This window comes from Oxyura jamaicensis, chromosome 3 (assembly GCF_011077185.1).
Source record: "Oxyura jamaicensis isolate SHBP4307 breed ruddy duck chromosome 3, BPBGC_Ojam_1.0, whole genome shotgun sequence".
Classification (NCBI taxonomy): domain Eukaryota; kingdom Metazoa; phylum Chordata; class Aves; order Anseriformes; family Anatidae; genus Oxyura; species Oxyura jamaicensis.
This window is the reverse complement of record NC_048895.1, coordinates 4,425,485-4,449,045: the sequence shown is the minus strand read 5'-3', so window position 1 is coordinate 4,449,045 and position 23,561 is coordinate 4,425,485. Positions and strand designations below refer to the sequence as shown.

The following is a 23,561-nucleotide window of genomic DNA, read 5'->3' as shown; positions in this document are numbered from 1 at the left end:
ATACTTCAAAATGTTCTGGTTTTAATTGTAAATAAGTTTAACAGTGTAGAAATTATTTGCTTGGCTACAGGCCTATACTGGTGTAACATGGTTTCTACCAAAATTGTATCAGCAGACAGGAGAGTATTCTGATCTTTTATTAAAATATATCACTCTTGAGTTACAGTCCAGCTGTGCACACTCCTTTAACACTTATGTGTTATCTTTGAAGTCCTATAAAAATAATTATTAATCATGAAACAGTCTGGAAAACAGCCATAGAAGGGCAAGCAGGGGATCTTCAAGTGCTTGTCCCAGTACATATTCCACCCATAGTTGTTGATGCACTTGGGAATTTGGTTTGTGAACCTTAACTGTCTTCTTGGAGTGTATGGAAAATAAACAGAGCATTGAAGGATCAACAATTAGAGATAGACTGGTAATAAGGAACTTGAGTGAGACAGAACAAAACACCCTGCAGATATTGCTGTTAATTCTCCCTTGCTTGGCATCTTATTTTAAGCATGTTCTATTTTGTAACTGTAGATGTAATTAGAGTCACTTAAATTAAAATGCTTTATTCTTCCGTTTTCCTCATCTCTTTAACTAGTGAAATATTTGCATCTAATTTAAAACGTGCTTTGTCAACACTTCCTTGTCATAAATTGGTGTCTGATGTTACTACCAATACATTTGTGTCCATCAGAAAGGTAACATTGATACAGGACACACCTATCAAAACCACCAGCAGTTTAGAGAAGGATGTTCTCTCAATTTTCATTTTTCACAACTGATTGTTGATAGATCTGGGACTTCTCAACATTATGAAGTCCAAAATTTTGTGAAGATGTTCTTATGGAGTGAGACATGAAGCTGGGAGGCCACGTAACAAAATCTTTACTGCTATACCTCTACAGGGGACAGAAGTTAACATAGATGCTTTCAGCAAAAAATGGCTTATACAGCTCACCTCATTTGGTTGTCAAGCTTACAGATCTAGGTCTCCCTCTGCCTTCCACTTTCATATCTGAAAGCAAACATAACCCTGGGCACAGCAACACAGCACTTTTAAAACAAATTCTGCATTAGCTTCTGCTGCTCTGCAAAGTCACTGAGAGAGCTTGGAGAGGGGTTTAATCTAGAATGAGCCCTTGGAGTTCTAATTAACGGCTCGCACTTTGGAGTGGGCCTCCTATGTGCTCTGGATGCCACTGTGTTTCCCTTCTCCCAGGGCAGGTGACAAATGGGGCAACAGTGCTGCAGAGGCATCTTTCGCCATGCTGGAGTGAGGTGGATGTGTGGTCAGTGAGGATGTTACTGGTGTCAGCTGTTACTCAAAGTATCTGAAAGAGATGGGTTCCTGCTAGAACCTTCATAAGAAGATGATTACAACAAATACACGTTAAGTCATGGGCCTTGTGTTGGTTGGAAATGGCCTGTTGTCTGCACGTTGGAAACCCCTCATCTAGAAATGCAGTTTACCGTCCATGCCCAGATGTTTCTCTTCACTGAAATCTACCCTTTGTAGTTGATAATGGCCACACGGTAGATGCCTCCATGAGAAGTTTCATCTAAAGGATATAAGCTTTGTTAGTCCAAATTGCCAGACTAACAAAGTTGTTATTGCTCCTACTAAAAGCAAGTCTAATAAATACTATTAATTAGAATAGAGCAATAGTATTTATATCCTGCCTGAAAACCCCATGCTTTTGGGTAGTGTAGGAAAGAAATAAAAGATTTAAGTTAAAAAGGACATCTTTCAATAACGAAGCAAAGTATTTCTGACCTCCTCAGAAGGAAGCTTTTCTTGATCACAATAACTTACAGTTCCTCATTTCAAATTGCAAAACTCTCATGATAAAATTATCATATTATTTGTGATAAAAAGAAGGACAAGACTTACAGATAGTTGATTCCAGCTGACTTCACCTCAAGATCGGAGGTGGGAGATGTTCTACATAATTCCAGATATTGGATGCTTCATGATAGCAGTAGCTATGAACAGTGTCATTTTGAGGACAGTGGTTTTTTCAGCAGCAAACTTGATTGAAACATGGGGTCTCATGGATAGTTATGCCCTTGAGAAGGAAATAGGCTATCCGTGAAGTCCATTTTTATGAGAAGTAAGAGAGAAACTTGTATGCCTGATATTGTAAGTGCTTCTATAAACCACTAGAAAGTCTTGGATAGTGTGAAGGGAAAGACCTAAAACTCCTTTTTCTTTGACTTCAAGATGGTATCACCTATTAAATGTTCCTCTGGTAAAATCAGAGAGCTATGTGTAGCAATAGTACTGATCAATATTGTATTTAGTTCTAACCCCTTCTCCTCCTCTTCCTTCTTCCTCTGTCCCTTTTTCAGACTGATCTTGAGAGATTTTGTTTACAAAGGGTTTGTGTCTCTGCCCCAGCTAGGAAGAAATGGGACGTTCTGTGCTAAAACACATTGAGAGGAAATTGCATGTGGCAGTTTCTCCAGTGTTAGCCTTTTAGTCTCAGAACAGGGCACAAGCACAGTGCTGGTGTATGCAGAGGAAGTGGAAGCTCCACATGGAATCGTTGATCCACAGTGCTTCTGTGCAATACAGTGAGACCGAATGGAGCTGAAAGAATTCAAATTACTGCTTAGAAATATTTTTCTTAAGAATTTAAATTTTATGGAAGTACCCAAGACTACTCTTTGCTACTAAATGTCATTAAAAAACTCTTGTAATAAGCTTGAAGTTTTTAGTCAGGAGACAATAGTTAGGCACTTAAGTTAATTCTTGGTATCGCTAAAGAGCCCTGACTCATTCGGCTCGATAACCTTTTTGTAGCTGTGGTCCAAAGGAGTCATACTATGGGAAAAAAGATTATTTCACAGCTGAGTAGCTAAAGTCCTGATGCATGAGACGTGTTTGTAAGCGTTACATAAAAATGGAAATACACATTTAAAACTGAACTCTGTCCCCAAATACAGCAACTTTAAATAGTTTCAGCAGACTAAAACTTCTAAAAATTAATGTATATATGTGTATGTTCTGTTAATTCCACTTCACAAAGGTAACGACAACTACTGTGGTGATAGCAAGGGTTACGAAGCAGGTAGACAAAAACCGTCATAAAGAGGCAGTCTAATTTTTTTTTGACAAAAATGGCTGTTATATGAGTGATATGAAGACAACAATATGAAGGCAATAGGGAATGATTATACAGTTTTTCAAAAATAAAAAGAGGAGAACATCCACTGCAATCATCAGGTTGCAGGCTTAACAGAAGTTTGTTTTTCATGCAAATGCAATTGTGAAACTAACGGCCACAGGTTAATGAGAAAGCCAAAAGTATAAAAGGAAGAGAGAAATGAATTCACAGTAGTACATAGTTTCATCTTTTTTTTATATATTATTTTAAAATACGGGATAAATATTTCATCTGCTTTTAGAGAGTCTATTTTGGGCTGACCAGACCTTTTGTCTTGCTCCAGTGACACTGTTCTTGTGCAAAGCAGTGCAGCAAATTTACAGCTAGTCAGTGTAAGGCAATATGTGTATTAATTGCCAGTGCTAGCTAAAGATTTCATTTTTGTTAAAAGTTAAGTTATACCAGTAAAAGCAAAAAATGGACCCAATTTACTGATAGAAACAGGCTTAGGCCACTGTATCCTTCCGCAACCAAAATGAAGCTTAGCATACTTTACAAGTTTCAGCAGATTTAATCCTGGTAATAAAAACTTGATCATATTTAATTTATGACCAGCATAATAGTGCCAATAAATTTTCTAATGTAGATCCATTTATACTTCTAAAGGCAAGTATGGTATCTTCAAAACCCATCTGGATGTGGTCCTGGTTGAGAAGGGGTTGTACCAGGTGACCTCCAGAGGTCCCTTCTAACCACAGCCATTCTGTGATTCTACAGCTATACTGTGCTTAACTCTTAGGATAACCCAGTTACGTTAAAAGAGCTCAGAAAGGGTGCAAATTAATAAACAAAAAGTGCTCTTTCTCTGTAGCTTTCTCTAGACCCTGGGCAAAGCAGATTGTACTGTTGGAGTACTTCTGTACCTCTGAAAATGCACCTACACTGTACTTCAAGTTATAAAAGTGGGATTTTAAAAATTCTATCTCAATTATATAGTACAGAAAACAGGACACAGGTCTGATGTAAGCTTAGACTAAATACAGTAAATAAGTTAAAAGAACCTTAAAAGTATTGCTGCGGTGTAAGTTTTATGAATAAAAGTGGGCTTACATTGATACTGTTGCATAATAATCAGAGACTTTTGTTACATTAACCATATCGACATAGTTGTTTTCTAGTGTAAGCAGGGTTTCAGGTGATAGCCTCATTAGTGAGAAGCAGTGAAGCCTCAAAAGCATCCTTCTTTCTGTGTAAATTGATCCATGCCTGTTACACACATGCACTCTTTATCTGTTATATGTAAAGTGAGGATTTGTTAATTTCTTTTAACATCTTCAAGATATTCTGAAATCTTGACAAAACCATCAAGTATGACTTAATGTGCATTCTAGAATAAAATTGAGTAGACTAGTTCAGTTGGAAGAGACCTTCAAAAATCATCTAGTCCAACTGCCTGACCGCTTCAGGGCTAGAAGTTAAAGCCTGTTGTTGAGGACATCGTCCAAATGTCTCTGGAATACTGACAGGCATGGGACATCAACCACTTCTCTAGGAAGCTTGTGCCAGTATTTAACCAGAAATAAAGGCTTTGGTCATATGTGGGCTTCCCTTCAGTTGCAGTTTCACTTTGAGGTAGGGTCAAGTTTGACGTGCTTCCTCAGAAATATGGCATTTCCCATCTTGGAAAAAGGCATTTATCCGCCCACAGCTTAAATAATGATTGAAAAGGTTTGGGAACCAGGACTGATCATAGTTTGCATGTAAAAATGCGGAGATAAGAGATGGTCCAAGGTTACTGATAGTTGAGACGATTACATTTGGTAACACAGACCAATGAATTTTTTCATCAGTGTTTCTAATCCTCTCACCTGTCTGTAGATTAGAAATAGGTGACTAGGTTGGGTTTGCTGCTGAACTTTCTTAAATAAGTTATGCCTTTTCATTGCCACTTTTTCTTTTGTTTAGGAATCATAGCACAGAAGCATTACTTCCTTGCCATTATCTGATTTCCAGAGCTCAACATAAGAAAAGAAATATTACAATTAATAACAGTGAGGAATCTGGTTACGATGGCCCCCAGTGGTCCGTCTCTTGTCCTTCTGTTACTTATCAGTGGTTCCTGTCATAGATCCAGAGTCTTTGATTATTTGCGCTGAAGTCTCTTTGCTATGTTTGACAATGTTAAGTATCATTGAAGTGTGTTTATTTTAAGGCCACTACACAAGAGCTGTGAAAAAAGGCCTCAATCTAAATAAGAATCAGGGCCTGTGTTTTTTATTTTCTTAATTTACTAATGTTTATACAACGCAAACGCAAAGGAATGGTGTATAAATCTAGTTAAGTGTAGTTTAATATCTCTTTTATATTTTAAAAGATTCTTGCATATATTTGTCCAGTCTCCAAGGATAGATCCAGACTTAGGCTGTCAAACAAATGGATTTTTAACACATTTCTTCATAGTTAAATCTAGGTTGGATGTAGCCGAAACTTCAAAATACTGAAGGCTTCCAATCTGCATTTCCAAAGAGCTGTGTGGGATCCATGTCATTTTGTGGGTATCTGTTTTTTCAACAAAGAAATTTGAAGAGGATTAAAGTCAGAAATGTATTTCCTCTTTAATGTATTTTACATAATTCTGTTCTTCCCCAGTGTTTTTTTTCATTGTTGTCAACTTCTGAGATTTTATTGATAGTGATATTTTAACTCATTACTCTTACAGCTTTTGGAAATGCATATTTGTTATAATCAAGATGGTGTTCTAGGATTGTTCTAGTTTGAATCATACCCTTTCTTTTCTTCCATTTTTAATTTTTTCCAGGTATTTATGTAAACTGTCAGACCAGGAGTTGAGACAGAGTGCAGCCCGGAACATGGCAGATTTAATGTGGAGCACAGTTAAAGAACCATTGGATACAGCCTTGTGTTTTGATAAAGAAAGTCTTGATCTTGCATTTAAATATTTTATGTCTCCAACTCTAACAATGCGATTGGCTGGGCTGAGTCAAATAACAGTAAGAACTTTTTAAAAATATAAATATTTAGAAAAATAATGTTTCTATTGTGTTTTACCTTACTGACTTATTTCGGGGGCTTTTCTAAAGTGTGAAAACAAGAGAGTCCTCATATATGCAATCTTAGGAGATTACAGTTGTGGTTCTGAATATAAGGTGCACTGAGAGATATGACTAAGACATGTCTATGTTTTGCAGTATCTAGAACTATAACACATTTCCTGAACAATTTACCATTCTAAACAAAACTGTATTATAACCGTGTTTTGCAACAGGTATGTGAAATTAAGTCCCTTGACATGGCTATATTTGTTGCTTACAAAGGCTTACAAAAGTCTGTTTTGATTTTTACCTTTACAGTGTCTTGACTGTAGTGTAGCCACTTCTCCAAATTGTACGTACCTCTTTTTCCTGTTTGTTTAGTATAGTCTGTTTCTCAAGAGAGTGCGTTTTTACATCAATTAGCAGAAGATGGAATTGAATAGGTAAATGCAAATAGTATTAAATAGAAATAGATTAAAATCAGAACCCCCACGCTTCTCTTTCCCATGGAAATGCTCCACATGGCACTAGTCAAAGTACATTGGGCATCCTTTCTCTGTCATTGTTTCCTACATACACATTATAGTCACACAGGGACAGAAGTGAACTTCAAAACTTTTCTTTTATTAACCTGGGCATTTTCAATTTTGTGTTTTGCTGACACTCTTGTATTTAAGATTTATAGGTCATATTGTCTTATCTGCCTTAATGCACAAAATGATGAATAGGAACAAACTATACTAGAATGGATAAACACGCTCTTCTTAAGTTTTGTAGTCTTTTCCGAGCACATTTAATCATCTCTGTTTTAACAGATTACATAGTATCACACAGTGATTCTCTTCATCACTGAGTGTCAGTAAATACAAGACAAGTTATCTGAATCCATTGTCCATTCAGTTTCATGTTTATACAAATGAGAATATAATGCAGTTTGTCCAGCGGAGGTGCTAAAGCAAGCTACAGAGAAATTTAAGTTTTAGAAGAAATAGTGACAACATGTATTTGTTACTGTATATGTAATTTATATACATAAGTAATTTACATGACTTTACATAAATGCTATATATTGCATACTCAATGTCTGAATTGTATTTTTCTGTCCTAGTTAATTAGTGTAAATTGAATTTTTGGATTCCTTCTGTGTAAGAAGAAAATATGAGTTGAGTTGATGAAGTCTTAGGTGGAAATACGGCATATATTTTTGTTTAGACTTTTTATGTCCATGTCCTTTATTGTTTATACAATTACAGATCTTTCATAATATGTGGTAGATAAATTTTTAAAATATGTCCATTGGTTGGACATAGAAGTAATCCCTCCCTCCTCTCCTCTTTATCTTTTTTTTTAATCTTGTGCAATTTTGGAAAATATAATTTTGAGTATCATTGACTTAAAAGTAAATTTTCCAATGTTTGCATAGTTCCAATTACATTAGATTTTTATTTCTGTAAGTACTTCAGTTTTGTACAGTTGTCCTTCAACTGTCACTGTATGCTTTTTTGTATATCCTTACCAAAAGAAAGTCTGAAAATGAGAATGTATCAGTTTGTTTATTTTTCATGCATATAGGTCTTTTAGGGGAGTGTGAAATAGCAGAATTTTAAATTTTTACACTTTGACATTTTACAGTTGTTAAATATTATGATATATAATGTAAAAGTGAGATTTTTAATAACAGGTATGTATTACCCAAAGCAATATTCTACAGCAGTTTTAGATTAAAGCAAATAGGTTTCAGCTTGTAAAAACAAGCAAACAAACAAAAACCACACACACACACGCACACACACAAAAAAATAAAATCCATTTGGAATATTGTTTGTTAATAAGCTATTGAGTTTTTTACATGAATAGTCTCTAAACTATTCTGGAACTCTTGACAGTTCATTATTCTTTCTGATTCAAATACAAATCTTCTCTTTTTTGGTTCTCTTTTTAAAAAAAGATCTCAGGAAGATGTCTTTGGAAGCATCATTTGCTTTTTCTTGTTTGGCTTCTGAATTTTGCTCTACTTTGTTTGGTATGCTTTACCTGGAACTATTTTAATTGCCAGATTTGTGCAACTTTGAGAGTGAAATTTGAACCAAAATTTACAGAAATTTTGACTGCTTCTTTACTGATGTTTTGTGTCCTCTTTGCAAGCAAATCTGCTTACAAATACGTAATGTAGGTCAGTTTAGTTAGTATTTTCAGACCACCTTCTCTACTACTGATGTACTTTCATTACTACTTTTGATATTTTTTTCTGTTCATGTCTTTGATGGCTAGACTTTTTCAAAGTAATTTCATTGAAGTGTTCTTCTCAATCAGCACAATTTCAGCCTCCTGTTATATATTTACGACTTTAGAACCAAGATAACTGCAACTGAAAAATATTTTGCTTTCCTGGACTTCCATTTGCCTAAAGTTGAGAATTTAGCCTTGAAGCAATTTGTCACTTCATTTCTCAAATAGATGTGAAGATTCAAAGAAAACTTGTAGTGCAATTTTATGCAAAATATTCAAAAGTGTGAACTTTCAAATATACATTTTATTTCAAAGAATAATATCTTCTCGTTATTCATATGGAAAGTTGACTCGGATACATATTTCTAACTTCACTCACAGGATCAAGACTAATACAGAGCAGATCAAATAAGTCCTGTGGCATGCCTAACTCTTCCTTTTGCAAGATAAAGATACTTTTGCCATCATTATGGAGAGGGAAATTTTTGACCAAAACCAGAAATGAATCTAAACAGATGCATGTGTTCTAACATGGAGGTGTTGATTTGTGTCTGCCAAGAGATTTTTTTTTCCTGCCTAACTGCTAACATGACCACCAGTCCTAAAATTAAAACTTTCAGTTTCGTGGAACCTCTTGAGACTCACAGAATACATGCTGTATGGCATACAGAGATTATATTTGCTTACCACCGAATATAGACTTGCCTCTCTTGAGGGAATAGTGTATACATAATGTGTCATATCATCTGGCTTAAGTTCTTATTTACAAAACAAGGTTGAAGACAGGCACATGTAGGTTAATTTTAGCAAAGTGGAAGCTTGACTGGTTGAATATCAAGTTGGAAATAGCTACAGAAAACTACAGCAAAGTGTAAACCAAGATATACCTGGACTTTTATTTTTGTTGCCTTGGTTCTTTTCAATTTCATCTCCCAGTCATCCATCAGTTGAGGTGGTTCAGTTCCAAAATACCCTCTTCTCTCTTTACTATTGCATCACAGATAGGACTCTTTTTTTTCATGTCCTTCCAGTTACAGATGAACTTAAATATGTGAAAATGAATTCTCATAACTGATCTGGGCATCCTTGTTTTCCAGGTTTACAACACATTTTTATTTCTGTGAATTAGTGAAAATACAAAGGTAACATTGTAGGGTTTTCCCAGAATAAATTCAGTACAAACTTGCACACTGCATGTTCATTCTTCATGCATTAATTTCCTATGTAGAAAGTGCAATTTCTTTTGATGCCTGGGTCTTGAGACAAGAGTAGCTAGGGAGATTCCTTTTTGTTCTTTTCTGAAAACTTCATTCCGCTGTTGTACTTTGTAACTAACACGTTTGTGTTAGATTAAGGAGTGTCTGGGCAGATGCCTCTTTGTTTTCTTGCAATCTTTCATATATCTTGCAGAATTGTAAGAGTATGTTACTCTCTTTGGCATTTCATAGTAACTAAATGAAGTCAAAAAAAGGTTTGGAGGTGGGTGAGGCTAAGGTGGTGCGGCACTATCCCTCAGGTACTTTGTATTGCACTGTTGTGCCAGTAATCTAAGACTAGTTGTATAAATTATTTGAACCTGCAAATATGAAAAAGAAAAGCTTTCATCAAAATTCTCTTGGACAAGGATTTTGTATTGGAAGTTTGGATCAACACACAACCACAGATTTAAAATCGATAATGGTCATACTTTGATACTCTTTCACTTTTTGATACCTTTGAAAACATTTTCAGATGGGGTGTGAGTCTTCAGAAATACCAGTGACCTTTCACTTCTTTATTTGACCCAATTCTAATCAGCCATAACAATTTGTTCATTACGTTCTGTTCATGTATTTTTCCACTCCTAAATGTATTTCATCTGAAAAAATCTATTAATAGCTTATCTATAATAATGGTGTAATCAGGCTCTCGTGTCTCACTAATTTTAATTCATTTTCAATTTTACTTCTTCAAAAACATTTTTTCACTTTAAAATTGTTGAGGTTAGGCACAAATAAATCTTTCTCTACAGTCTGAAGGAGATTAACTCAGCAGAATTGTAGAGCACGTGAACTTGAGTTGTTTCAAGAAAGAAACAAATAACTTTTTTGAAGAAGTTAGGCAACAACTTTAATTTGAATTTCAAAAACTTCATTCCTGTGTCTTTAATGTTTTTGATGACAAGATTACCAATAAGTTTCATTATGTAATTTTAAACGTTTAAAAATATCATATGCATGTAAAGAATTGGTAACAGTCATCTATGTATCTGGAAAGTTCGTTCTGAGGGTTGAAATTAGGATTTTCTATAAAGACCCCTTAGGCTTACAGATCTGGAAGAAAACCAGTGTGATTTCAGCCAATTATGCCAAGTTGCATAGTAGAGAGTTATAACAGTTTCATGGTCTTTTGAGAGCACATCTCCAGAGAAAGTGAAAAGCCTTTCCAAATACTAGAGAAATTCTAAATGTTTAAAGGTGCATAACAATTTTTTAAATGTTTTTTAAAATTTAGGTCCTGTAGTTTCAACAAAATGTGAATAAAATTTGTGTGTAGCTTTTATTTTAAAATTCCCGGTACTCCTAGTTTACTCTCACTCTCCTCCATCATAACCTTCAGGTATTGTAACGGTCCAAATTTCTCATGCTGCTTTGACCTAAGTTTCAAATGATGATAAACATCTCTCACTTTTAAAGACAACTTTTTTTACTTTAATAAATGGTGATGCAATCCCCACAAGCTATTCTGTCTCATATTACACAACCACTATCACCTACAGCTTTTCAAAATCTTGAACTTTCAAGGATATTAACAAGTAATTTTGGCAACCTAAACAAAATTCCAATTAGTATACAACCACAAAAATCTGGGGTTCATGAATTGCTAAGGTGTTGTGTAAACATGGGATGATTAGTGTGTAAGATGTAATCCTTTAACAGGCTTTTCATTTCTTTGTGACATAGTGAAAAAAGTTTCATTATATATACAGTCTTTTGTAATTTTCACTCTCTAATTTTGTAGGCTTTCTTTCATCACATTATCAGTATTGAAATCCTTGCTGTTGTAGTAAGCTTTACAGTACAATAATGGGGGACTCAACCTTACTCATTACTTTGCGGAGTGTGAGTTTCATGTCTCGTAAAAACCTGTGTGCAGAGTTACTGCTAGATGCCTTGCTTTGATTTCTGTAGAGGGCAGAGTTTCCTAACATCATTTAATTGTTTTAATGAAAGAAAGGTTGATTTAAAAAAAAACAAAAAAAAATCCTTCTTGCCTACTAGAATGCCTGTTGTTTCAATTTTTGTCAAAGAGTTGTATTTAAAAACATTGAAAGTATTAGAAAAAATGTTTATTGTCACTAATATTACTTATTAAAGAGAACTACGTTGCAAAATATTTAGATAAAATTTTAATTTTTTCTTCCTTTTTCTAACTATAGAATCAACTTCATACCTTCAATGATGTGTGTAATAATGAGTCATTAGTTTCAGACACAGAAACGTAAGTAGGAACATTATTATGAATACTGTAAGTGATCTGTCTGATTGTGGTTCTTCTGTATTGTTATGGATTTAACCCAGTGGGGAGTAGTGATAATCTGGGGTGTTATCAGAAATACTCTAATCAGGGTGTAATAAAAGGTTTTAAATGGTTACTTCAAAATATTTCTAAATATATATATTTTTTACTGTTTTTTAAAAGGTAATAGATAAAGTAACCTTTAGGAAAATGTAGATCATGAAATAATAAACACAACAGTTATCATGTATAAATAAGAACTAGCTAACTCATATGCAAGTAGTATTTTTGCCATCATCACAATGCTCCTAATTACTTGGTTAAATAAGGCTTGTTTGGCCATCACTGGCGCCTATCCCCGTTATTAGTTTTCCATGAATTCTCTGAGGCTGTGCTTTTAGAACTGTTTGTTGTTTTTCTTCAAAATCCATGTTTGTGTAATTCAGGTGTGTTTAACAATTCTAAAGAAGACTCCTATAAATCTTTGTGAAGTTTCATGTGTGGGATTGTATTCCAATGAGGAAATGTATTATTTTTGTAACAACTCTAAAATTAATGCTAGAACTGCTTAAGATTTAGACAAAATTATGTCTTTAGGAAGTTGAAATAACCATTCTTTTGAAATAATCGGCAAATTATTTAAAGGATACCTAGGATTTTATTTGTGATATACTCTTTATATTTATCTTGGGGGTTGTATCCATGCGCATTATCTGTCTCACTGGAGACACATTCTCCTGTTACAGCAGCAGTTGGCTTGCTTTTTATGTGGGTAGTTCTACTATAGATGGTTTTCTTTAACACCTGCTTGTTCAAATGTAGCAGCAGTCAAGAGCACAATGCCGTAGATTTCATGTAAATAGCAACTTGAATGTTTAAAGTGGTAATAGGATGATATTTTTAATATAAAGAATCAGAATGTAGGACATTTTTGCTTCCATAAAAATAGGAAAATACCTTGAGAATACAAAACAATTAACTGCTTCAAATAAATTTTTTCATGTCATTCATCATTAAGTCAATAGGTGAGCATGAGTCCATGCTATCCATTAATTTAAAAGTTAATTTTGATACATAGGGTCAGAAAAACAAAAAGAAACAAAAAATAATTCTCTGCAAGTATGATGGAAATATCTTATGACCTGGTGAGACCTGAATGTAATTTCATTAAGCTCACGTACACTTCCAAAGATTTGCATTACTAACAAAGATTGTTATTTGTGTCCTGCGAGGAGTGTTTTTTTTTCCAAAGCCACTAGTCGTGTAGCAGTAGAAGTAAATATTAGAGGAGTATAACTAGCTTTTAGGCTATGCAAAATGAGCATTTTAAGAACTACATTGAATATGTGAGGTGGCTTGGTTGGCTGTGGTATTTTCAGTATTGTACTGCCAGTTGTGGTGTATCGTTACAGTGGGACAGGCAAATCTCAGTTTTAGCCATTTTTTCCCATCCTTCTTTTATGTTGAAAATCTGAAACTGGGGTGATTCTTGGTTAGTTTTATCTTCTGAAGTACAGTGTGAATGAAATTGTTTTTAACAAGTAGTAACTAATTAAGGAACGCTAACAAGGAAAACAGTAGCAAGGTGCTTTAATTTCCCTGTAGTAGAGCAGATGTACTATGCAAAAAGATCAGAGTTATCTTAAAGCTGAAGGAAATAGTCAAGTTCTCATTTGAGATATTACTTTCTTGGCAAGGGCATCTGTAAACAGCCTGTCATTTGAAAGGAATGCATCACGAACAGAAGACCTTTTGCACTTTTGTAGCATGTGATTTTTTTAATCTGAATTCCAGTCATTCTGATGTTTTACCTGAAAAGTTGGGAACAAATCAATATCAAGTGTTGCTGCTTGTCTTCACATGTCTTTTGCAATCACTTATCATGGTATTTTGCTGGCCAAATAATTGCAAAAGGCTGGTGCAGAAGGATGGGGAACATGTCTTACTTCTGCAGTTTGAACAAGCTGCAGTACAAAGCTTCCTTCTCATTAGAGACTCTCTTCATGAGAAATTTTTGGATCAGAAAACACTTACAGAGCTGGCAGTGATTGAATGAGCAGCAAAAGGAAAGCTTTTCATTCCTTTTTTTTTTTTTTTTTTTTTTTTTTTTTACTTAGTCAAAGGAGAAAGGAAGTCTAAGATTTGTTTTGTACCTTTGTAGCCTCTGCAGGTTTGTCAAAGGAAGATGCTTTCCATTATGTCTGGTCATCCCCATTATGTGTTTTGACTTTTCCAGATGCATTTGGAACTGTCAACCTTTGGGATTTCTGCTTCTGTATCTTGATAAGGTGGGTTTGCGGGAGGTATCTTTTTGTATTTTTTCTAAAAGAGCTATGAGTTAGTTCTAGCTCTTCCCTTTTGTTTAGAAGTATCATCAGAATTTTTTAGCAAATGTTTTGCAACAGTAGCTTCCCACTTTTATCTGCATGGGTTGCAAATTTTTCTGTGGAAAGGCAGCTAAAGCATTTTCTGTCTAGGAAAAACATTGGATTTCACAACTTTCACTTGAAAGCAGCAGAAAGCTAAGATAGGGAAATCTTTTCTCTAGCTGTAGGTATTTGCATGTCTTTTGAGATTTAGTTTACTTGACCGTCTTCTGCAGAGTGAGGGTTTGTGCTGACTTAGTAGGCATATTGTCCAGTTCTGTGCAGTGTCTTAGGGCTCAGCTTCATACTATCACACAGAGAGATACCTTTAATTTAGCTGTTCCTGGCTCTTAAGTTTGGCATCACAGCACTATCTAAGGTACTGAAGAGTATGAAATCTACTGAAGCTAAAAATAATGAGATTGAACAGAAGAGTCTTCAGGTCTTTGAATAGGGATTCCTAAAACTATTTTCCCGATGTCAGTTAGTGAAAAATGATCATTCCTTTCATAGACGGAAAGATTTTTTTGTGCTATTTAGACCATAAGAAGAAGACCTATTCTTTTTTCTTTAATGAGGAGACTGCCGGTCTGTGAAAATAACAGGTATAAAGAGAGATTTTGTTGTGCGTTGCACTTGGCAGGCAGCCAAGTATTTGGGTTTCAGGATTCAGGTTGATGCTGAGATGACCTCCCTCTTCATTTGAAAACCTGACTGCCCTCGCTTAAAAGCTTTCTACAAAGTAATTTCAGGTGTCCAAAATTTCTTTCACCTGTGAACAAAAAGATCTAGGCTTTCTTCTTTCTCTTCCCTCTCTTTCCTCATATATTGAGATATTAAACTGCGAGTTTTGTGATTTTTTTTCCCCTTCACTACTGTTTTCTTAGCCTGTGTTAAGTCTTGCTTTCTCATATTTTACCTAGGCTCACCAACCGAATTTAGGGCAACATGATTTAAACATCCCTTTCCCTCCCTCTGTTTCCATATTCCAGAGACCTTCTCAGATTTTCTCTGAAAAAAGTGCAGTATTTTTTGAAACACTAATCATGAAAAAACAGTTTTAGAAACACTAATGTTTCTTTCTAGTGGCGTACAGCTATCTAGTGGCATATGTAGCAGTTCAACAAATATGCAAGGTGTTGTCTGATTGTTGTTTTTGGAGCCTGTGGAGTGTCAAATAGGAGAGTGCAGGATGGTAAACAAAACCACGTGTATGAATGTTTTTTGGAAGGTGTGTGTTGTTATCCTCTTTATATTTCTGATCCTATATAATTAAGATCAGTGCTTCCCGTGTGTAGTTATTGTTGTAGATGCTATTTCAGTGACTTAGTCAAGAAATGTTAGTGTTCATCCTTTGCAAGGTGCTCGTTCTATTGCTACATGTTTTGTTTAAGGTTTTATGTTATTTTTTTCAGTGACATTGCTGACTTGCTGTTGCATTCCATCCAGTACAGAACTAGTGTGTTTTTGTAGCTTCATGGTGAATTGTGCTGGGAATTGACTGGCTGGATAAAAAAGGTTTTATTTTGGGGGGTTATTTTGCTGTGGGATTGTTTCCTGGATCTGGGTGATCATGTGGCTACCAAGTATTGCGCCACAGTCTTAGATTAAAATGTTTCTAGGACTTTAACCCAGTCCTCCTTTAGGGAGGCATTCTTTGAGCTACCAGGAAAATGTGCACACTGTAGTTTCCTTCTGGATAGTTTTATTTACAGTAATGAATGGAATTCAGGCTCTAATACTCACCTGACATAAATGCAGTTCACAAACATCCATTGCTTCCTCTCCCAAAGTCTCATGGAATGCCTGGGGAAACTAATGTCAAAAATGCTTAAGTTTAACTTCTTGGATCTAAACCAGGTAGTTTTGAAAGACATGAATTGACTATGAATTCTATGAAAAGTGTAGGGAGAAATTAATGAAGTCTGGAGACCATCTACCTTAATACGTTGTGTAGATTTCCAGCATGAAAAGGATTTAGCCAATTAAACTGGAGTGGCTGCTACCTTCACTTTTTCATTCTCCCCTTCTCCCCTTCCCAACAACACACACACGGGGGGGTATCCAGTCCTTTCAATGACTTTTTCTTTTGCTATCTCAGTTACTAAATCCATGAAAAATATCTGATATATGTTATCATCAAGGTGAGTGTTCTCACTGTTAAAGTCTCTAGGACTTAGATATATTACCTGTAGAACAGTTCTTTGTTCTGCTACTTCCATTTTAGAGGGAAAAGTAGATCTATACCGTGATCATAATGTGTGTCTTTCACTGTTTACCTCTGCATGAAGAGGAAAATTTTTCTAAAACCTTTTCAAGATCTTTTTTAGAAGAAAATTTGAGCATCTTTTTACTGAAAATTTAGTTCCTGCTAAGTTGCCTGACTCATAGAGTTATTGTATAGTAATAGTCATACAGTAGTTTGCAAATCACTCTGAAAAGTACATCTGAATTTTGAAGAATACAGACTTACATGAAAGGAATTTAACATAGCTGGAAACCGAAATAAAACCATGTTGAAAAATACAGGAGATTATGCTTTAATTCTTTTAGTAAAAAGTAATTCTGGGTTGCCCTGCTTTTTTTGTTTGTGTGAAGTTCTGAAGCTGCTTGTGAGTTGAGATGTTCACTCTGTTTGAAGGTGAGGAAACAAATTGAGGAAAACCACTAGATAAAAAAACCTTTCCTGAAAAGGAAGTGTTCAGGAAGTCTGACATACAACATTTACACTGAAATGAGCTTTTCTTGGTAAATGCTTGATTCTGCTTTCATGAATATATTTCTCAGTATAGCAGAGAACAAAATAGTTAGTGCTGGTAGTAGCTTTGTCATTCAAAAACCCAGTATATTTAGTGATTGGTGTGCTTTCAGCAAAACTTTATTGTAGGAACAATTCTTGCAGGGAAACACAAAAGCTCCATTCTGTCTTTCACAAGGCTGCTCTTGTTCTTGGTCATCCTCAATAAATCTATATGTTTACTTTCAGAAATCTGAGATGTCATTTTAGCGCAGTCTAGCTCTCTAGTAAAATAAGGAAATTTTCTGCCTTTGAGAAGACGTGTTAAAAAAGGTACCCCTTCAAATGAATGATCCATTATTTCTCAAAAGAAAAAATGTTGCAGATTAGAGATAAAGAATTGTCATATGCATTTAATAAAATATGTAGGAGCTCACCCTGCATGGAAGTTTTTATTCTTTCTTTTGGAGTAGCCAAAATGCAACATACAACTCTGGATACAACGTCTAATGGACATTATGCCATTAGCAGGAGTATTCAGCTTAAATAGATGCAGAGCAGTGAGTCCTTTCGTATTGGCAATGTGTGCTGAATCTAGAAGCATTTATGTAGGATCAGTTCTCAAAGATACAGGTTGGAAAATTCAGATCCAAGTAGAAACTAAGTGGTCCTGGAACAAAATTAAGACTTAAATTGGTTTAAATTGGCTTATGACTGGTGTTAACATTGTTGCCTCTTATGAAGATGACTTTTTTCACATACCCAGAAATGCTTCCATTCAGGTCTCCTGCATCCAGGGGGGGTATGCTCTGTGCCAGATCTGTGGCCAGATCTGTACCTTTTCTATGAGCAAAACGCAAACTTGGATGCTTTCTGGCTACATGGTGGTCACGTAGCAGGAGCCCTACTGCCTACAGCAGGGGAAAGCAATATCAGGCAAGAAGAATGAGCTGGGGGTAAACAGGTTGTAAGTGAGGGAATGTTATTGCAAGCTCAGTTCAGCTTTCAGGACTATGGGTTGGGAAATCATAATTTAAGACAAATTCTAATATTTGATGTTGGATTCCGTCACAGCTCTTTATGACTGCTTATACACTACAGGTTTATTACTTCCCAGAACGTAATGTAATCCTTATGGTGGTTGGCTCTGCTACCACGAAGACTGTATATGAAACAGAGGAAAGAACATTTTCCTTCACAAAGAAACTAAACTGGTTGCTCACTTCTTGTAAATAAATCTATCTGTGAGCACTCTGTTTTCATCCCGACATTGCAATTGATACAAAGTCTACCAGCACTCTGAAAAACTCCCTACAGGGACAGTGCCACTATGGTAATTTCTGCATGGAGGCAGATGGATAAGAGCATTGTTTAAAGCCATTTTGGTGTCTAAAGGAGACTGGTGGTATATAGTCAAATGAATAACAACTTCAGCTGTAAAATCTGCAAGATCACTACACCCACGTGAAAATGTGTTTCTTCAGATTTTGTTAGAAATTCAAGTTCTGAATGAGGACGTAAATGTGTACTCCAAAGTTTGGTTTGGAGTGGGTGTCTTGGAAGTGCTGGGGGTAGTAGTTATTTTTTCCTTTTTTTTTTTTTTTTTTTTTTTTTTAATGAGGCTGTAGGAGGTGAAATAGATCTTGATTTTGTGGAACAGACCTGGCTTACCTTTTTCATCCTTTTTGAGCAGATACCCATGCTGACTTTACAGTATGAGAACTTACTTATTATCAGGTCATAAATGATACTGTTGGTAAATTGTTAGGTCTTGCAAACCAGTTACTTCTTAACTGTTGGGGACCTTACCTTTTTTAAATAAGAACATTTGATTCCCCATGTCCTGGAATCAGAATAGAAGTAGACAATATAGGAATGGTGTTGAGTAATAGGAACTTTGCTCTTGAGTTCATCCATAGTGATCAAGCAATTTAAAAGAACTGTAGAACTTGCATTGTGCCCCGAAAAAGTGAATTCTGTTTGGATAACTTACAAAGGCAATCCCTTTTTACCTAAAGAATCGTGTTTTCTTATTGTGAATAATAAAGACTGGCAATCCTGACTATAATAGTGACCATAAATGCTGCACAGTTAGTCGTGGTAAAAATATTCTTCCTGTAGTCCTCTAAGACACCCCCTCCCTCCCCTCCTCTCCTCCTTGTGAAACAGAGCACTTTTATTCCAGGACCATTTAAACTAGAGGCTGTGCTTTAAATGCTGAAATGTCCTCTAATTCTTCTGGTGCCAAAATCTGGATAAACAAACGTTCGCTTGAAAGGAAGGAATAAAAAGGAGCTTATGCACTAGTTTCCAGACAGGGCAGCTATTTCTGGAAGTTCAACTTTTATTTTGGAAAATTCAGTTCCTTGTCCTGCTCTGTTTGAATGTTTGGTTATGGATTTGGCAGTAGGTGAATTTCCCTTACTGCTGTGGCTGAAACAAAATTAAAATTTCGAAGTATCTGTACACTACTTGTGAGTGAGTATGAGCACGTAACACGTAAGTTTTTAAAACTATATGAATTGTTATTTGCTCAAGAGAATTAAAAATATTGGAGTGCTTTTCCTATAAAATAATTTCCATCACTCTCAGCTTTTGCTGCATTTGCAAACTCAATAGTTGTTTTGTGATTTCATGATAAACTCGGGTCAAATAGCAGTGTTTATCAAATCATACCTCTGAGGTCTCTGAAAGTGGTCTGCAGGTGGTCTGTTGAACTGTATTCAATTAAAAAAAAAACTATCGTAGTATTGTTGTTTACATGTTTGCTAACAATCCAGAGGGATAAGTGGGAACTGATGTTTGGCATTTGTCTTCCATTTGAACAAAAAAATACAGAGAACATTTAAATGACTGAATGCTGTGTGTTCCAAAAAGTTTGGGTATGTTTACCACAATTACAGGTATCAATTGGAATTAATTTGAAATACGTGCTGTACTAGGGAAAAGTGCTGTATATGCATTATAGAAATACAATTTTACATATATTTCCACTCCTTTTTCATCTCTAGGTCAATTGCAAAAGAGCTTGCAGACTGGCTTATCAGCAACAATGTAGTTGAGCACATTTTTGGACCAAATTTACATATTGAGGTTTGTATAAAATTATTCCTATTATTTTTACTATAAACGCGGAGGAGTGACTTCTTGTTCTAGTAAATCTTTCCTCAATATGTTCTCACTTTGCAGATCATCAAACAGTGCCAAGTGATTCTGAATTTTCTCGCAGCTGAAGGGAGACTCAGTACTCAACATATAGACTGTATTTGGGCTGCAGCACAGGTATATACTGTATTTTTTAAATATAAGTGCAGGAGTGGTACAAAACAACTCAGAAAATGGCAAGTTAATTTTGTTTTACATTCATAAGTTGAGTTTCTTGCATTTTATTCTGTGTTTGTCTTAGTGTTTAGCTCACCAAATTTAGATCTTAGTAATTGACACAAATTGTTTCATTAGTTGCAAAATTCTCCTAAGCTACTTCTGTGCGTGTAACAAATGAAGTTGCTTATTGCAGACATGGTGTTTTCACTAAGAATAGGGATGGAGATTCTAAGGTAGATGTGATTTTTTTACTGTTGTGGTAGTTTGCTTTGCTCCCATGTAGTGTAGATTCCGCTTCGCTTAGTGTTGGTGGGAACAAGGTAGTGAAAATTACAGCAGTGAAGTTCATAGTTGTGCTTCAGTGCTGGTGGTGATGTCTACAGAATACACAAAGATTTTATTTTTCACATGGTAAACCTGGAAACTCTAATACGCTTTTTTCCTTCAGAAAAATATATTTGTTTACTAATCTGAATGTGTATTTGTGACACTCTTTATTTTAGTTTATGTACTTTTTTCTTTAGAAAATTTGAATACAGTAGGTATTTTGATTTCCTGCTGTGGAAGTGTTTTCCATGGTTTCATTCAGCATTTTATCATGCATTAAAACAAATAAAACAGAAACAGGCCCACATTGGGAAAGAAAGAAACCTCAAGGTTTCAATGTCAGTTTTCCAGAAAAATTACACTCAAAATGAAAGTCAGCGAAATAAAATTGGTCTTTTTAAATAGGTGTAGGGAACAGACTTTTAAACAAGTTACAGTTTGAAAGCTTTCATTTTTCCTGTGTTCAATGGTGTTTGTCTCTAATTTGTTTCATTCAAATACTACTGTAAACATACTGAAAACTTTGTAGTCCATTGCCATTATGAAATGCAGCAGGAATGTTAATAAATGCTCATCTTAATAGCATTCACTCTGACAGGCTCCAAATATTTTCTGTATCAGATTAATAATTACTTCAGTTATATTTTTAAAGTGATCATTTATCTTCTTTGATGTTCTCACACCACAGTAATTCACACTAGTGTTAGAGCTCTAAGTTTTTCTCTTCTATACTACTTTCAGAACTTAAGATGATTATCAAATGTGATATTTTCTTTTACAGTTTGCATGCTTATTTTAACATATGGATATTTTCAAAATACATGTTCAATATCAGAATTAAGTACGTCCAGATTACTTCCTGTAAAGGGTTTAAAGCTCTGATGTTGTTTAAAAGGGTGATCTTTAGAGTAACAGAAGGCCTTAAAAGTATTTGTATTTCATTTTTTTTTGCTAGCTTTTTGACAAAAAATTCTCTTCTCTGGATTGAAGTAGATATCTAAACTTCTGTAATATTCAAGGTGTTTTATTTACATTAAAATGCAAACTTAACTTTAGTTATTTTCATCAAATCTCCTAGAACTGGAACTAAAGAAAATATGTGGTAGGTGTAACATGATTTTACTAAACTTGCCTGCTTTTGAATGTAAAAATTCAGTTGAATCAAAATTGCAAATCTGATGTAGTTTAGAATTATTGGACAAATGTTTCCTCATATTTTGTGGAAAGGTGATGCATAATTGCTGCAATTTTATCCATCTTTTTATCAAGGAAACTGTTATAACTAACTATTTTACTGTTCTTATTATTTTCTGTTTGTTGGTACTTTGCAGCTGAAGCATTGCAGTCGTTACATCCACGATTTATTTCCTTCGTTGATCAAAAACTTGGACCCTGTCCCACTTAGGCATCTTCTTAACCTAGTTTCAACTCTTCATCCAAGTGCTCACACTGAACAGGTAAAGATGAACAAAATCACTGCAAGGAATTATTTTAGCATATTCATTGTTACATGTTTGCCTTTCTAAAGGACTGCATGCAAGTAGTATTCACTAGTGCATAAGAGAGGAACATAAGTAAAATTGCAATGTTTCTTCAAGTAGGCCATTCTGGCTTTGGAATTACAATCTCTTTTGGAGGCTTTGAAGAACTGAATAACCACCATTGGAGTATTTTAATATTATTTCTGAAGTTAGTAAGTGTTCCACACAATACTTCTTCATTTTGTGCATTTGTTTATTTTGATGCATTTATTTTGATGAACTGTAGTATTGGCACACAGAAATATTAGCAGTGTACATTTGCAAACAAAACCCACTGCTTCTTCATGGCACTGTTTTCTGCCTTTGTTCACAGACATTGTATTTGGCATCAATGCTTATAAAAGCATTGTGGAATAATGCACTAGCAGCTAAGGCTCAGCTGTCAAAACAAAGCTCTTTTGCATCTTTACTCAGTACTAATCTACCAATGGGAAACAAAAAAGGTACGTATTTTTTCCAATTAATATGATAGCTAAATTTTTAATTTTCGTAGTCTCCTTGTTGACTTTGGACAATAAGGCTGTATAGAACCTTTTCCTTGAAATATTTAAAAATACTTCATTTTTAAATGAAGGGTGTCATGCTGGCATATTTTTCAAACAGAATGTGAAATAAAGCAGCCTAAGGATGAAAGCACTAAAACTGTGAATGAGTTTGGAAAGCCTTATGTTTCAGAACAGTTCTCTTTGTATAAATTAGTATATATGTATTTTTTGTTTTTACTTTCATTCAAAGGATGTTCTATTACTGATCAGTTAACTATTTCTGTTCTGATGAACATTATAATTTTATAGATACATATCTTACAAACTGTATCTAATTTTTACCCTGTTTATGGTATTACATGCTATTTCTATTTTGTTTTGGACTTAACTGTGTATTTCCCCATGGTCATTACTAAAGGTGCTGCCAAGCCATTATACTGTAGTTCCCCTTCCTTTTCTTACTGCTGATTTTTATGAATCACGGACAACTATATGCTGGCAAAAAGATTTTTAGTCACCTGTTTTTCCATCCTGCTTTTTTCCTTCAGAAGAAGAAGAGCTCAGAAGAGCAGCCCCTTCACCTTGTAAGTATAGTTTTAGAAGTACACCACAAACTGATCTGATATTATAATATTTTTATAGAGAAAAAACTAGTACAAGTTTGAAGTTATATTTTCATAGAATCACAGAATGTTTTGGGTTGGAAGGGACCTTAAAGATCATCTAATTTCAAACCTCTGCCCCAGAGCTAAATGCAGAATTCAGGTGAGGTCTTACAAGAGCAGAGGGGAAGAATCACCTCCCTCAGCTTGCTGGCCATGCTTCTTTTGATGCAGCCCAGGATATGGTTGACTTTCTGGGCTGCAGGCACACATTGCTAGCTCATATTGAGGTTATTTATGA

At 35.0% G+C, this 23,561-nt stretch overlaps 1 protein-coding gene across 10 annotated transcripts in view; it reads left to right on the top strand.

The window, feature by feature from the left end:
- Positions 1-23,561, top strand: part of USP34 (ubiquitin specific peptidase 34) — a 131,187-nt gene that overhangs the window by 31,965 nt on the left and 75,661 nt on the right. For all 10 annotated transcript variants that reach the window (XM_035322425.1, XM_035322427.1, XM_035322419.1 and 7 more), the window contains 7 exons: positions 5,917-6,109; positions 11,799-11,860; positions 19,993-20,074; positions 20,171-20,263; positions 21,964-22,089; positions 22,487-22,616; positions 23,207-23,242. In XM_035322425.1, coding sequence (XP_035178316.1) covers positions 5,917-6,109; positions 11,799-11,860; positions 19,993-20,074; positions 20,171-20,263; positions 21,964-22,089; positions 22,487-22,616; positions 23,207-23,242 — 722 coding nt within the window. The remainder of the gene's footprint in view (positions 1-5,916; positions 6,110-11,798; positions 11,861-19,992; positions 20,075-20,170; positions 20,264-21,963; positions 22,090-22,486; positions 22,617-23,206; positions 23,243-23,561) is intronic.